The sequence below is a fragment of the Trichoplusia ni genome, chromosome 5, assembly GCF_003590095.1.
Source record: "Trichoplusia ni isolate ovarian cell line Hi5 chromosome 5, tn1, whole genome shotgun sequence".
Classification (NCBI taxonomy): Eukaryota; Metazoa; Arthropoda; class Insecta; order Lepidoptera; family Noctuidae; genus Trichoplusia; species Trichoplusia ni.
The window spans coordinates 12,183,382-12,198,856 of NC_039482.1; the positions used below are offsets into that span (position 1 = coordinate 12,183,382).

At 32.4% G+C, this 15,475-nt stretch overlaps 1 protein-coding gene across 2 annotated transcripts in view; it reads right to left on the reverse strand.

The window, feature by feature from the left end:
• The window catches only part of LOC113494525 (aquaporin AQPAe.a), an 89,820-nt gene extending 75,622 nt beyond the window's left edge, over positions 1-14,198 (reverse strand). Inside the window, exons 1-2 of one of the 2 annotated variants that reach the window (XM_026872905.1) lie at positions 13,897-14,198; positions 3,021-3,101 (exon numbers count right to left, since the gene is read on the reverse strand). In XM_026872905.1, the coding sequence (XP_026728706.1) occupies positions 3,021-3,101; positions 13,897-13,918 (103 nt within the window). In that variant the 5' untranslated portion in view covers positions 13,919-14,198. The remainder of the gene's footprint in view (positions 1-3,020; positions 3,102-13,896) is intronic. The other variant, XM_026872907.1, reaches the window with a different exon arrangement.
• Between the last annotated feature and the right edge of the window lie 1,277 nt (positions 14,199-15,475).

Sequence of the window (15,475 nt, forward strand, 5' to 3'; positions counted from 1 at the left end):
TATCTACATAAACATCAGAACTCTAAGCTTTCTCCAGTCTAATCATACAAACATATACTTATTCATCTCACGTGTTTTTATATCGTTATGGACGCAAAAGAGAAAGCTAATTTGAAATCAGGCCCTAGAAAAGGCATTAGGCACTCAGCCAGTTGCGGAGATGTTGGAAGATAAGCAAGGTCAGATAAAAAATGGTGGCATTTGTGACGACGTCAAATAGGGAAGAGATAGAGGTAGTATGTAGATAGGTACAGATATAAAGAAGGGTAGTAAGTCTTCTGTTTTGTAATGATGTTCTTCTGACACGGTTTTCGTCAATTAGGTTTAAAGAGATCAAAGCAAAGAGCACGTTATGTTAACCGTAAAACTATGAGCCATTTAAATTCTGAACACCAGATTCGTTAAGTAAACCAATTCATTTTAGTTATTTTGACTGCGCGTAGAGCCGAGTTTTAAAGACTTAATAAAAAGCAAACATTTGTCCACGAATGCTTGTTCTGAATCATCTCGTAATGCTTCATGAGATATTTTGCTTTCAGATCCCATAATGATTAGTCACTAGATGGCGTTGAAAGTATTACAACGCTATTACATAAAATTAAAATGTATTCAATACAATCAATTAGATCATTTATATAGGAATTCTGATAAATCTTTCCATAGATTGAAATAGCTTCTGCCTTACATGGAAAGAAACGATTGATTTAATTATGTTTATATAAATAATCAATATCTATTGAGTATTGCTCTATTGAGAAATATCGATTCCAACCCGATAAAATTGTACCTTATTTTATGGAATATTTTGATTCAAGCAACTAAGTCCATCATGTAAACGTTTCTTATCTAGAATGATCGTTTTTATTGTTGTATTTGTGTAATGAAATTGAAAAAGAAGAAATACAAGGAGTTTTGAAATCTGACAAGCTAAAGTCATTTCCTTATTTATGCTTTAAAGTGTTTAGAAACTTTTAAATGAATTACCATACCATTTTACCTATCAAATTATATGAAAAAATATATTATACAATCCTGTTTTCGTTTTACATGGTGGAACACCAATGATTTCAACCCACATCGATAAAACTACTTCAGAGAACTACGCGTGGTTCAATAATTCTGACACCTGTTTGTATTCAATCAGATGGAAAAAGGAAGTACATTAGCATGATCAGCACAATTTACTGACAAACTGGATGCTGTAAAATGACAAATAGTTTCTAGAAGACAGAGTAACAGAAGATATATTGTAATGCTAGTCAGTAAGGATGTTTTAATAACATTATACGGGTATGTCAGTTTTCCCAGTGATATCATTGTTTTATATGCGCGTGCGCATGCGATGTTAACATGCCTTTGACATAAATCATTATATTTTACTATAATGTATTGTTTGTGAGACATCATTATAATATAGGGATCGGATAGAAGAAATTGTAATTTGATATATTATTTTCAAGCTATTTTTATAGAGATGTAAGAGTAAATAACGTTGTCTTTAAGTTTCCCTACAAGTTTCTCTGCAAGTTTTCCCGCATTTTATCGCATTCAGACCGAACCTATAGGTGTCAATTATTATTTGAAATAAACAATGTAGGTATAGTTTATACCAAATCGTATCAAATAAATACAATAACAATAATATAGTTCCCTTGATATATATAGTTTCCTTTTTCTAATAAAGGTAATCTCAGATGTCTGGAGTAACTAAACATATGAATAAATTACTTTGTTCCAAATATAGACTTTTAATCAATTAACATTGACTTGTATTTACGTTAATTTTATACAGATCTTTATCAACTGACAAATATAAAATATCTTTCTATCGTTCAATTATTGTCGGCTATAGATATTCATATCTAAAAATCTAAGTCATTATAATGTATTTGCTAATGAATTGTTGTTTTGATAATGTCCAGTCATTTTTCAAATATCGCCTACGTGCAAGAAATGGGCTGTTTTAGGGAAACCATAGTCTATGTCTATTCTCAGGTAATAAAATGTAAATGTTAGGTAGCTATCTTAAAGAAAGTCTTTTTTATCACTCAAAACATGACCAAAGGGCCAACCTCCAACACTTTAAGTAATAATATTTCAGGCGTGAAAGAGAAACACCACTAATTCACACAGAGCGCTGTCCCGCTCGCACATCTACAAAAAATCTTCAAGTCGCGGTCCCATAACTCGTTGTTCCTAAATAACATACACATACCCTGTAAAACAAATAATGGCAATGATATTTGAAACGAACGAAACGGAACAAAACAAAAGAGAGTGCGAGCGACAAACATGTCATGAAAAGCCATCAATACAAGTGAGGTGCCAATGTGTGATGATATCCATGATACCCCAGTGCTTTGTAGTGGGTGTCTCATGCCAATAATATACAAATAATCATTTAAATATGTTCACTAGAAGCTTAGTTGGCCTATAACTGCCTCTTAAAGTAAGGTTGTGCAAGCAAGATGCACTACACTGCGTAGATCTTCATCTGTCTTTTATGTTGCCTGCGGTTTTACTTTAAGAGGAGGTTGTAGGCTGTTTTGAATATCAATCATGTTACACTTAAGTGCATTGGAGAAGCAGGCAGCAGCACTTGAGTCTCCACTTGCTGGATGCTGGAGTGATTACCGGTTTCTAAAAGGCTGGTCAATTTAATTTTTAGTCCATTTGGAATTAATTGACTATAATAGTTTCAGCTAAAAGGAATTAAATTTGCTGCACTTCTAACTCTTAATTACCCAGAGTGACATTCCCCTTCTGGAACGACAATAATCCTGCTTTAAAAGCTCATAACTCGAGCACCCTTGGGAACCTCAAGACGTCGTTTGATAACGTCATTAATCCAGCTGTAAACTTATAGTACAGACATCTTGCTTACTGCTAGCTAAGAGTGAAACATGATCAAAATACTCAACAAAACTTCTAGTATAACACATTCAATGAATCCAATTTGTCATCCCTTGTATAAATAAGACGGCACATTGTAAGCCCCTCATGCCATGCGTGGCGCTTACCGCCCATCCTCCGTGTCGGAGCCGGCGCAGGCGCAGGCAGACCGCTCTGCGCGTCTACTGCAGCATCACCAGTCTCTACATCTGTAATCACAGGGACTCTTAAACTATCTGATAGACGAACATCTCAGTTATTCTTGAGGATAGTCTACTAGTAAGACCGTTGGTCCTGTGGACTGTAGTCAAAATCGAAATTCGAAAGTTGTATTTTAAATACCGATTCGCACTTGTAGACGTACCTAGTGGATAGTCTACTGGTATGACCGATGGAATGTACTCAAAATCGATTTTTGAAAGTCGTATTCTAATTCCCGATTCGCACTTGTCTTCAAGAATTTATGAGAGTATTTTACTTAAGAAAATATCACTTACAAAACACACATGGAAATTAAAATCGTAAGTAACTAGCACTCCAGAAAAATTTTCGAATATATTTAAAGTGTCGTCCTAGGCCTTAGGTTTAAATCTGGTTTAAATCTATAGGGTCATCACGTTTTAAAGTAATATTAAAACCTAAATAAAAAATGACTATTAACACACGTGTACGGCTTAACGACCGTAAACACAATAATGGATTTATTAAAGTCAAATTGTTGTAATTCCTTGAATCAATTCACTATTTATAAAATGCAATTGTTTTATGACCCTGAAAGATATCAGTGATATGATGTTTTGTTACACCATATTTTTAAATGCATCGTTCACTCTATGTAAGATTGATAGTGCAAAAATAAAAATAATCGATCGATAAGATATCGTTAAAAAAAGAAGTTCGCGGAATGTATTTTTGAAGTAATCAATAACAGTCAAATGTGAGTTTTGAACAGAACAAAAGTGCTAAAAATATAACTATTTCAGATATATGGAATTACTAGTTTATTGCAGCTGTTTTGCCCGCGTTGATGTCGGTTATACATAGCAGCGAAAAACAATACCCTTCTTCTCAGTTTTATATAAAAGTAGCCTGTGTCTTAATCCAGTATGTCAGCTATCTCCATCCTCATTAAAATGTTGCTAGCCGTTTATGCGTAAACAAAGATCAAGACATCCTGAAAAATACCGCGTTTATAATTTAAGTAGCATTACTGCTGCATTCCAGTTCCCTACTTGATATTCCAATATCTTTAGCTTTCATTCAGTTCAATTCCATCTCAATGGATTGATTAATGTGCATTACTCAGACAATCCTATCGATAAATCAGAATTACAATTAGACTTATCTGCCTTACAGAACATTGAGAGACGGACCACTTCACATATGAGTAATTGCATTAGGGCAGTTCAATGGGATTCGTGGCTTATTTCATGCCGACCTTTAGTCTTGTTTAAAACGACAAGTGTATATAAAACATGTGTATCGAAATCTCATTAATGGGTGGAAGTATGAAGGATTCAGGGCTAATGCGTTAAATTATCTATTAACTGTACCTACACAAGATTGGTTCTTGTATTTGGTCCCACTTGAATATAAACTGCTATTAAAGATAGCAGCCTTAATTTAGATGAAAATAGCCTATCAAGTACATGGATAGAGGAGTAATAAAGCTCACAACGACAGACCCAATGTGCGCGACGTTTCGCGCATTTTTGATGTGTACGATTTATTTTTGTGAGATGTGACTTGAATATCATCAGCCAAGGAATCTTTCTATAATTAAAATATCACTACATAATATTATATATATAAATGGTACACAAAACATTTGGTAATTTCCAAGAGTGTTAAAAGATTCTTCTAGAAAACCTAAAGACTGTGTTATATCGACATGGATCAGTGCCCCGACCTGCGTGCATGGATTTCCCAGCGATTAATTAACCGAAATTACAGAACTAAACAATTTCGCATAAAACACTAAGTACGAAGTATAATTATACGAATGATGATGTTATTTTTAAAATGATTCGCGTCACTTTGGCATCATTAACTGAAATAACGTAAAAAAATTTTAAGTATAGTCTACTCAATGGTTTTTCCGATCCCTCTGAATAATGAGCTTAATAATGGACAAAATAAAATGAGAAAGATAATGTGCCAACAACTAAATTATTAATAAAAGATTGCATTAGTGGGGGAAACTAAGAAACTGATTTTACGTTCGTAAATGTTTTGCTTATAGCTATTGGCAATGCTTGACAATATGTACCTATATTTCAGAGATGTACTTCAAGATAATAAATTGTTATTAGAGTGTTTATAAACTTTTGCTCTTTTCTTAGTTTACAAGATCCAAGACTTCTGAGCATTTTTCTTTACCGCTCAATTTTTCCCTTTTTTTTTAGTTTGGTAGTGGATGCTATAAACGTCACTTGCTAGTAAAAAGCGTACTGGTAAATGACGTCACACAAGATTTTAAGTCACTGTAACCCCATCATTTTTTGTTTCCGAGATAAAAAAAAAACCATACGTATACAATATTTTTTGGAAACTTGTCACATGTCAGACGGACTAAACGGTTTATTTTTTCAAATATAGCAATAATAGTAGGTACTTTAAGAGAAGTTTTAAACCATGAGTACCATAATCAGTGGTTTACTGATCATCAAGGAATTTCCCATGTTGTCATCAGCCCTTATTGGACAGAAATAGCCTGATAAAATCACATTTGTAATGGTAATTAAACACCAGATAATTACCATTAAAAGCCTCTAGCAAACTAGGTTTCAATATCATAGGTTAGGTTTATTCTTGTTTCTTTTCTAGTTTCTAGTCTTTAGAACATAAATACTAATAAAAATAAAATACTTTTTGTTTAAGAAATGCCAAAAAAGATAATTTCATCCCTGTCAAAGGCGCGTGACTCAATAAATGGAACAATGTTTGTCGCATTTTAATTTCGTTCCCGCCATTGACGCTAACGACGTACCTACCACAACGGATTAGAATGTCTATCATCAAACAAAACAAAATAAATATTAAGACGTATTTAGGATGTTGGCTTTCATAAAGTTCCAATGCCCTTTATATATGAAGGAAAGCCGAATTCCAATGCTTGCTATTAATCTTGGTTCGTTCGTGTATAAAAGTCTTGACTTATATCGATGTCAATGTTTTTTATGCATTCATTTTTATTTCGATGCATAACTTAACGATTAAGAATAAATGCGGATAAATAAATGCGGACTACATCACAGACATTGTTCTGAACCCAAAGTAAGTTGCTAAAGCACTTGTGTTATGGAATTCAGATACAACGAAGGTACCACAAACACCAAGACCCGAGACAATGTAGAAATGTGAATTTTTACATTGACCCGACTGGGGATCGAACCCGGGACTTCAGAGCTAGCGACACCTTGAAACCGGTGCGTATTCGGTGCTCGACCACGGAGGTCATCATATAAAGAATGTAACTTTTTGTTATGTTTTAGGTATATTTGATATTAATCCATCATAAAAATACATCAGTCTTCATCGGAATTACCGTGTTGGAGCAAAAACACGGCAAAAAACAGCATACGAAATTGTTTTCAGATTGCTAATTCTGTTTTGTAATTAGGTACCTAGAGGTATTGTCTTGTGGTTATTATTCGATGGTAAGATAAGGGTCTTGTAGGTCAAAACAAAGTTAAAAGAGGTCGTTTTATTTGTATTTTTCTTTGTATTTGAGCAAAGGATTTTTCGGATGGGCCATGATATTTGTAAAAGTTGTATTTAGGTTTCCGTTTGTTAAATAACTGTTTTTTACGGACAATTAAATAACTTAGCAAAAGTGACTTTTCTAAAATTCTTGGTCTAACGAATGCAATATTGCAGATTCATGATTTGAAATTAATGAAATATATTGCAGTCTTAAATAAGCCATATAGTACATAATGAATATTAAATTGTTATTAAACTATTAAACATAGAAACTAATAGAAATCTTATCTATAGAGATCGGATCACCTTCAAGAATGATTATTTTCACAAGATCCTATCCTTTTAAACCAATTTAGTACTTAAAGATCCAATTTCCTTAAGAAACCTTATTTATTTCCAAGGAAATAACTATTATTCGATTCAATTACTTCGATCTTAATCTGAATCGCTTTGTTCCTATTTCGATCTCGCTTGAAGTTTTTTTTTTACCAATGACTTAAGCGGCTTAAAAGACATAAATAAGAATAGTAGGATTTTTCATTTACTTTTGTTTAAATATTCGATGAAAAAAAAACAAAACAAAAACGTCGCAACTTAAATGACATTCTATTTTTGAATCTCAATTCATTCTTTTATTTTATTTTTTTCTGGTCTTTGTTTTTGCGGCCATAACGTAATTGCCATGTGACAAAAATCAATTTCAAATAAGGAACAGAGTGACAAATAGTTTTCATTAACGAAACTCATTCGATCAATTGAAATCCAAATAATATATTTGTACTTCAATAGTCCGGAACCATTGAGATTCATTGACTATATTATTATTAACCAATTGTTAAGAATTGTACCTAAAGGATATTTGAAAATATATTTTAAATTGGTCTGATGGACTGAATGTGTAAAATATTAAAATTGTATGTTGTTTATATAAGTTTTATTGCGGCCTGACTTGAAACTACTCAGCTGTAGGATGCAGTCTTAGAATTATTTGCAATAAGTATTTTTAGGACTTCGTACCCACCAAAGGTAAAAAGGGAACTCTGTCTGTTATCAGGCTGTATCTCACGAATCCTGATAGACAATAAAATTTTCAAGGATTTAGGTTCTAAGGACTTTTTTTTTAAATAAAATAAAATGACCACCATGCGCGCCTGTGTGAACCCAATGTAGGGAGTTAAACTTTGAATAGACCGGTTTCATTAAATATTTTATTCAAATAGATACTCTGAATCAAACTAAGGAATCACAAAGTAAATTGTAAAAAGTAGAACATTAAAATCTGTGTGTTTCAGATTATACATTTTCCTTTTAGTTAACTACTGAGTAAGATCTAATATTTGAACTGTAACGGCTTACGTATTAGTTGCTTACGACACTAGATAACACTCTTTACCTACCACAATTATGTAAGACATCGTGATCTGTGTTTAACAATGTTATTTAAAATAGGTTAGGATTTTCTGCACTGTAATATTATCCATATAAGCATAGATCTGTCAAAATTTATAGTTTTCATTTTATTAGCCTTGTGCAAAACGCGGCGAATAGTACCGGCGCGGTGGTGTTACAATGACGGAATTTTCATTGGATTACTATGTACTCCCGTCTATTGAAAGTGCTACTTATCTTAATTCACTTTATTCTACTGATCAAGTATGTCTGTTGCCGCTAAACAACAAATAGAAATCAGCCTGTCAATAAAGCAAGAGTTTTTGACGTCGATAAAGGGTGACCATTTTCTTATTGGTTTTCTTTCAGCTGCCTCTCGCACTTGACCGGTTTTCTTTTTTCTTCTAATTCGCCGAACGTTTAATTTCCTAATTTAAAATACGCACCTAATAAATAACCAATGAGTTCGCATTACGGTCTAGTGACCCGCTACAGAACTCGTTGCTTATAACATACTCCGTCATTCGAGTGATCTTCACGTTGTTGTATAATCGTATATAATGGGTATTGGATTGGACACAGTCCGTCAATCATCGGCTATTAGCAGGTAACCATGACGCTACTGGATCAACACACATTGTTGCAACTTAAATAAAAGGACTTTTGCAAACATGTCTGTTTGTTTTTAAACTAATGTCATGTGATATAACATGTTTAGAGTAATTTGATGAATGATTTAAGATTATTCTAACACTCAGGATATTTTCTAGTATTAATTAAGATTTTCTATAACTATATACATATACCACAACTTTTTGGTTCTTTTAGCGTTTTTAAATCATACGAGTGAAGACAAATTTGACATTTAGATGGACCCTTCTAAATTTTTAAACATCTGTTTAGCTGTCTGTAACAAATTCAAACCAGTCGTCAAAGGAAAATTATCAATGTTACAGTTGTATCGTAACAATATTAAATTATAATACCTACTAAAAGTTAAGAGATAAAACATTAAATTAAGTACATTAAAACACGTAATTTATACATGAAATTAATAAAAAATATTGAGAATAATTTCAATATTAGTTATACATTTTCAGTACAGACGAACTATCTTGTCGCTACTTGATAATTGGATTATTTCTTCACGATATTCGATAAAGTAATCATACTACGATTAGGTAAAATACATACCATTTCAGTACTCGTTACTTTCTACACTACAGACATATGTGCTTAAAATAAATATTTTCCTTCAACTAGCTATTTCATGCGACTTCGTCCGCGTGGTGATGAAGGGATTAGGATTTTTTTATCGTATTCAACCTGACAACTTATTTGATTACTGCTCTGCTCCCAATAACTATTGCGTGCTAATACATATCTCATAGACTTCCTCAACAAATGGGCTATCTAATGCTGAAATATTTTATCAAATCACACCCGCAGAGATTAGCGCGTTCAAACAAACAGACTCTTCAGTTTTAAAATACTACTAGTATAAATAAAGTTATTGGCTAGGGAAAATTGTAGCCCACCCACCAAATCTTAAAGTAATATGATTATGGCTATATATTATAGTTGTGTAAGCATGACAGCGCACTAAAAAACATAAAGCGCCATAATATGTATCTCCCATTCACAACTGCTATAAGATCCCCTTTAAAAGTGGTGGCCGCCAGATATCATGCAGATTTCTCTTCATGCATAACACGAACGAAAATAAGGTTTAATTAAAAACAATTATCTCTACACTACTATTATCTAGTAATTACCTATAGAACATTCGATTCTGAGGAGCTTGTGGCTACGAGTAAGTTACAAGCTGCACAAGTTGCTCGGTCACAGGTTAAGTTATTCTTCACACGGCCGGTCCGTGGATGGGTGACCAATTATGGCAAAACGAGTTCTGGAAGGCAGTTTGAATTTTGGGTCCTGGCTGTTATGTATACTCCTTTGACAGTCGGTGCGAGTAGTCAGCAGCTAAAGTCTGACAACCAATTTTAGTAAGGGTTGCCCAAGTAACTGGGTTGAGAAGGTCTCTACAACAGTGGTAGGATGATGAATTACCTATGATCTATAGGTATATTGTATATTTTAACCTAAATACGAATCTTTGAGATGCACTACCACTTATTTCAATCAATGTCGATAAGGTTTATTTTTGCAAATCACTCGACCATGCATTCGGCCGCAATTATGCAAAATATCAAAATATTTAAACAAACAAGTTCTTACGAACGTAAATATAAATAAAATACGTAACTGGCAGAGGACGCGACCGACATTAATGTTTAATTTTAGCATTTCTAGTGTATTTTCATGACAATTCCCGCTGACCACAATGTGACAGTTGTTTACAGTTTACACCTGAAACGCTTTATTATTTTCTACTCAATGACATTATGAAACAAAACGTTTACAAGATGCACGCATTCGCATAATTAAATGCTATTTCTATTTGTTATAGCACCAAGCCAATTTATAATTATTAATATGCGGGTTTCTTTCCGCAAATTCGGGAAATCCTTCTTGCAAGCAAATAAATCTCTTATGATGGGCGAAGAGAACTCAACCTTCTCGGGAAGATAAAAAAGGTAGGTATTCTTTCTTATTATATTCATAGATTTATTCAAATTTCCTATTAATTACCGCTGCTAAAACTTTATAGTTTCTTGAAGATATATCGCTCCTATCATTATAACGCATCTTAGATAACAGTGTTTATAAAGTACTAAACTAATTAGATACAAACGTTTGATGTAACAGCGCCTTAACTGTAGACTTAGCATTTAATGTAATCTAAAATTATGACACGAAAATCCTCTGAGCTGAAGTTATCATAATAGATGTAAGGATGTAGGCATGAGATGAAACTGATTTGTTTGTTTTTCGTTACCACTACTTATTAGTAGGGGTTTTGTTTTTCATTCTTAAGTACGGGCCCTTAAGGCCTATCTAGATAGTATACGTATATTCGACTCTCAGAACTACTAAATGTGTACATAATATGTATGTAATTTCATAAAATGGGAACTCAGAAGTCCTTTTGGAGTGTGACACGAGAAGTTTTATATACGACTAGCTGTTGACGGCACGGTTTCAAATCGAAAATGATCCCACGGGAACATGAAACCGGGATAAAAACTACCCTACGTTTAAATCCAGGCTATCAACTGTATGTGTACCAATATTCGTCTAAATCCGTTCATTCAGTAGGATATTTCAAATGATTTCATTGCTTTTTTATTAAATCTTTAACACTAGGTACACCTAAAACCATCCCTCAAATGTCACATGACATACGAAAAAGAAATGACATTGCCCGTTTCGTTGTATTTGAGTACCTTCTACATATGCTGTGTTACTTTAGTAAACCATGAAATAGCTACGAAACTACGCGAGACCATCAATAATGAACAGACCTACTTTTAAAGATACGACCAATTAATTATTTCCTTAACATCATTTAATTGTGTTTCATGACTTAATGTTTCAGGAAAACCATGTATCTATATATGGTACTTGGTCAAAAATCCTTTTGTTTACGAGGTAAATCAAATTTAAATTACATTTTCATTGTATTCAGAGTTATATCAGTATCAGTATACTGTTACCCATATCCCCATATCCATGTTTAAGGAAAATAATTAGTTTAATTTTCCTGTCATAACCAACTGATTTTTTTTATTTACAATTTTACAGAGTTAAATATTTACAAGTTAAACTAGTTACCAAATGTACGTTTTCATATTAGAAGAATATTATATTGCTAATAAAAAAAAAGATTACAGGGAAATACCTTTCCAGTAGATTAAGACTTTCATTTCAGGGAATAATACTTAAATCATATAAAGTTTCGATGTTGTATCACATTTAAATTGGGCTGTTTCTTTCAAACTATAACGATCTTGAGTATATTTAGTGCAAGTCTGAATGTCAAGAAAAATAATTCTTTAGAATAAGTCTCAATTAATACTTTAGAAAAAAATGATAAGAATCAGTTCAGTAGATCCTAAGATAACCCCCTACAACGCCACAATTTCTCAAACTTCACCTCTTTACAATATTAAGTGGTATAGATTAAAAACAGATATTAAAAAAAAACGTGTTAACAAAAGAATATAAACCTCACTGATTACTTAAAGATATTAAATCAGAATACGCAATGAAAATGATTCCACAAAACGAAGGTTTTGATTAAAAAACATCAAACGTTTTCCAGTAAGTGAAGTGGTGGGAGTCGTATTAAATTAAACAAATAAAGATCAATACTAGATTATTCTCCTATTCTTGTATTCTTAAATAATAGTGTATGTAAGTATTTGTGTGTATACTGTTGTTATATTTTATACTTTAATATGTATCTTACATTAACGTATGTGCTGTAAATTTTTGTATGTTTTTATCATATTTGGCTAAAATAGGTGGTATTGAGTAAGTTATCACATAAATCTGAAGAGTCATTTTAGATTTACTCTAAATTTAACTTAAAGACGTCCCGTCTAATCTTTCAGACGGTTAATTACTTTAGAAATATATATTAAAGTTTCTCATTTTCTATCCATTAAACATTGATATACAAAAAAATATAGATTTTTGTCCGCATGGAGTAGGAGAAAATAATAATTTTGCTGGTTTTCAACACGTCACATCACAAAGACATTGATAAGATTAATTTAATAGGGGGCGGAGCTCATTACTCTCTGCATATCAGAATGATTGATTTACTTTAATACAGGTTAATAATATGTACATTAATGTGTTATTTTTTTAAACATTTTTTAATATAGGTATTGTCAGTCTTTTTAGTAAAATTAAACTGGAAAGATGGTATTCTATGTGTAAATTTGAACTTGACTTTCACACAATTTCAAATGTTGCTAACCAAACCACATGTTTCCAAAACATTTTTAATTACAGCCGCAACTATTTTCTTGCATATTTATGTGTTTAAAATACTACATAATAGCAACACACTCTTTCAAAGTAAATATTTATAATCTGTAATTGTATACACGATTCTTTCGACCGGTGAGAATTTACGTCCGTGTTTCATTACATTGTTTATCTAAAGATAAAAATAATAACTGAGATAACACATTGACGAAAAAATGCAATTTCTTATTGTAATTATTACTGTATCTAGTTAGAATACACTATTTTATACTCACTATCAGTTGATAAGAATACGTTAAAATTCAAAGAGTGTCCGAAAAACTCATGAGTGTTCTTTAAATCTAAAGGTATTTAACAATATTTAATCTTTAAAAGAAACTAGTGAATAGAAATTTGCAGAATATTTTTCTTGAAATATTAATTAATTGCAAAAATAGCCAAGTATTAATTAATAAATAGCATCAACTTACTCAAATCTTTAATATATGTGAGTTTTATTAAAGTTATAGTACCTACTGTTATTTTGAACAACCATTAAAATGAAAGGAAGTAATGCATTATTTTTTGTTATCAATGTTAAGATCTAATCAGTTCCGAGACTTTATACTAAGCGATAACAATAGTTATATCAATTTGAACCACATTCGGATTTAATATTTCACTCGAGATTCCAATCAGTTAATTCTTTTCGTTATTGAATAATAATAAATAAAGGTATATTGTTAAATTAATTACACGTTGTTAGTAATTTAATTAATTGAATTTAAATGGTAGTTTATGGTTAATACTAAGTGAACTGTTTTTATTAAAATATCGAATATTGAATAAAACATTTTATATCTACTAAACTAATTAGAAAGGCATTAAATACTTAGGTAATGCATATTTACAAAAATATGCATGGGTACATAGCTACCCATTTTTTTAATCAACTATGTATGTTTATAAACGAATGATCGAATTTAATTAAAAAGTATGTTAGTAAAATCAAAATTGAAAAAAAAAACTCACTGGTAACGTTCTTTGTGGCCATGTTTCTTCACTTAAAATCTGTCTCCACAAATCAAAAAAAATCAACGAACGTTCGTAATTCGATACACTGAACAAACGATCGCGACGTCTCGTAGACAACTGCTACGCTTGCTACGAAACTCGCACGCAGCTGGCGATAAATTATCGAATTATAAACCGCACTGGATTTGTGTGTGTTGTTGTATTGGCAACAGCGCGTGCGAGCGGTGCGATGTGCGAACTGTGAGTGATCCAGACAGTTCAGTATGCTTCAGGGTTTAGATAAAATTAATAAAACAAATAATGAAATGTTTAGTGCCCGACCAGGAACACGGGCGGCGGTAAACAGCACGTATTAACACAAGTCGCGTCCTCCACTACCATATATGCGCTTTAGTTGTAGGTAAAATACTAATGTACATTGTGTAGCTATTTACTTACACTAGTAAATGTTCTTATCGGTTTTCGTTAAAGACTATTAATTTTTAGTTCGATAAAATATTTTGAATTTCGATGCAACTTTTTTTTATGTTGGGTTTACAATTAAAATTTATTTTTAAGCGATATTTTTTCGGATTGTTGAATTGATTTGTTAAAAAAAAAGTATTGGTTTTTTAACAACAGGGTAATATAATTACAGATTATATAACATAGCAGTAGAGATGTACATTGAAAGTAAAACTAAAAACTTTCTATGGATTTTAATTATGAGGGTTCCGCATTCAAAGGGTAAAAACGGAACCTTGGCCCGCCATTCTCTCACTAATCAGTATAGAGCATTAAGTATATTGAAGACAATTTGTGAAACCTACCCTAAAATTTATTAGTCCCCCAACCGATTTGTTTTTCCTTAACGTATTTGTACAGAACCCTCATTGAATCATGTCGTTTCGCACTCCACCAGGTTTATGTTATACAGTTTACTATTTGTCATTGCAGTTGCCATCCAAAGACCTCTATCTAAGAATTTTGAATAATCACATTCCGTCAAATATTATCTTGACTACGCGAAACTTAATTTATATCCCATTTATTGATAATTCTACCGCGTCATAGTAATAAAGACTTCATGAAAAACATAGAATTTAGAAATAAGTAGCAGTCTGCCAGCGGCTGTCACTATTAGGAGAATATGATCAACCTTACAATGTGTGAAACATTTGACATTCGATTCTTCTGTTTCATAGGTAAGGCAGTCAAAACAAGTTCGCTAATTACATAAGTTGGCAAATAAAAAGTCTGTTTGGTATCCAGCCCAAAGTGTCCCACTGCTGGGCAAAGGCCTCCTCCAAAACCCTCCACGATTTTCTGTTCTGGGCCACATGCAACCAGCCCACATGGTAAGCGTTTAGATCGTCTCAACACCGCTTGTAAGGCCGACTATGGAAAGCCGTTTAAAAAAGTGTGTGTTATGTAATTTAGTTTCAAACGCCAGCACCAAGATCGGGCCTGTCCTTCATACTAATTCTTCTATCAGCCACTAACATTTTATCTTTCGTGAAGTCATACCATACAATAATACTTTACCTACAAGTATCGTTAATAAACTGTAATGTCATGTTCTAAAACCAAACGATTA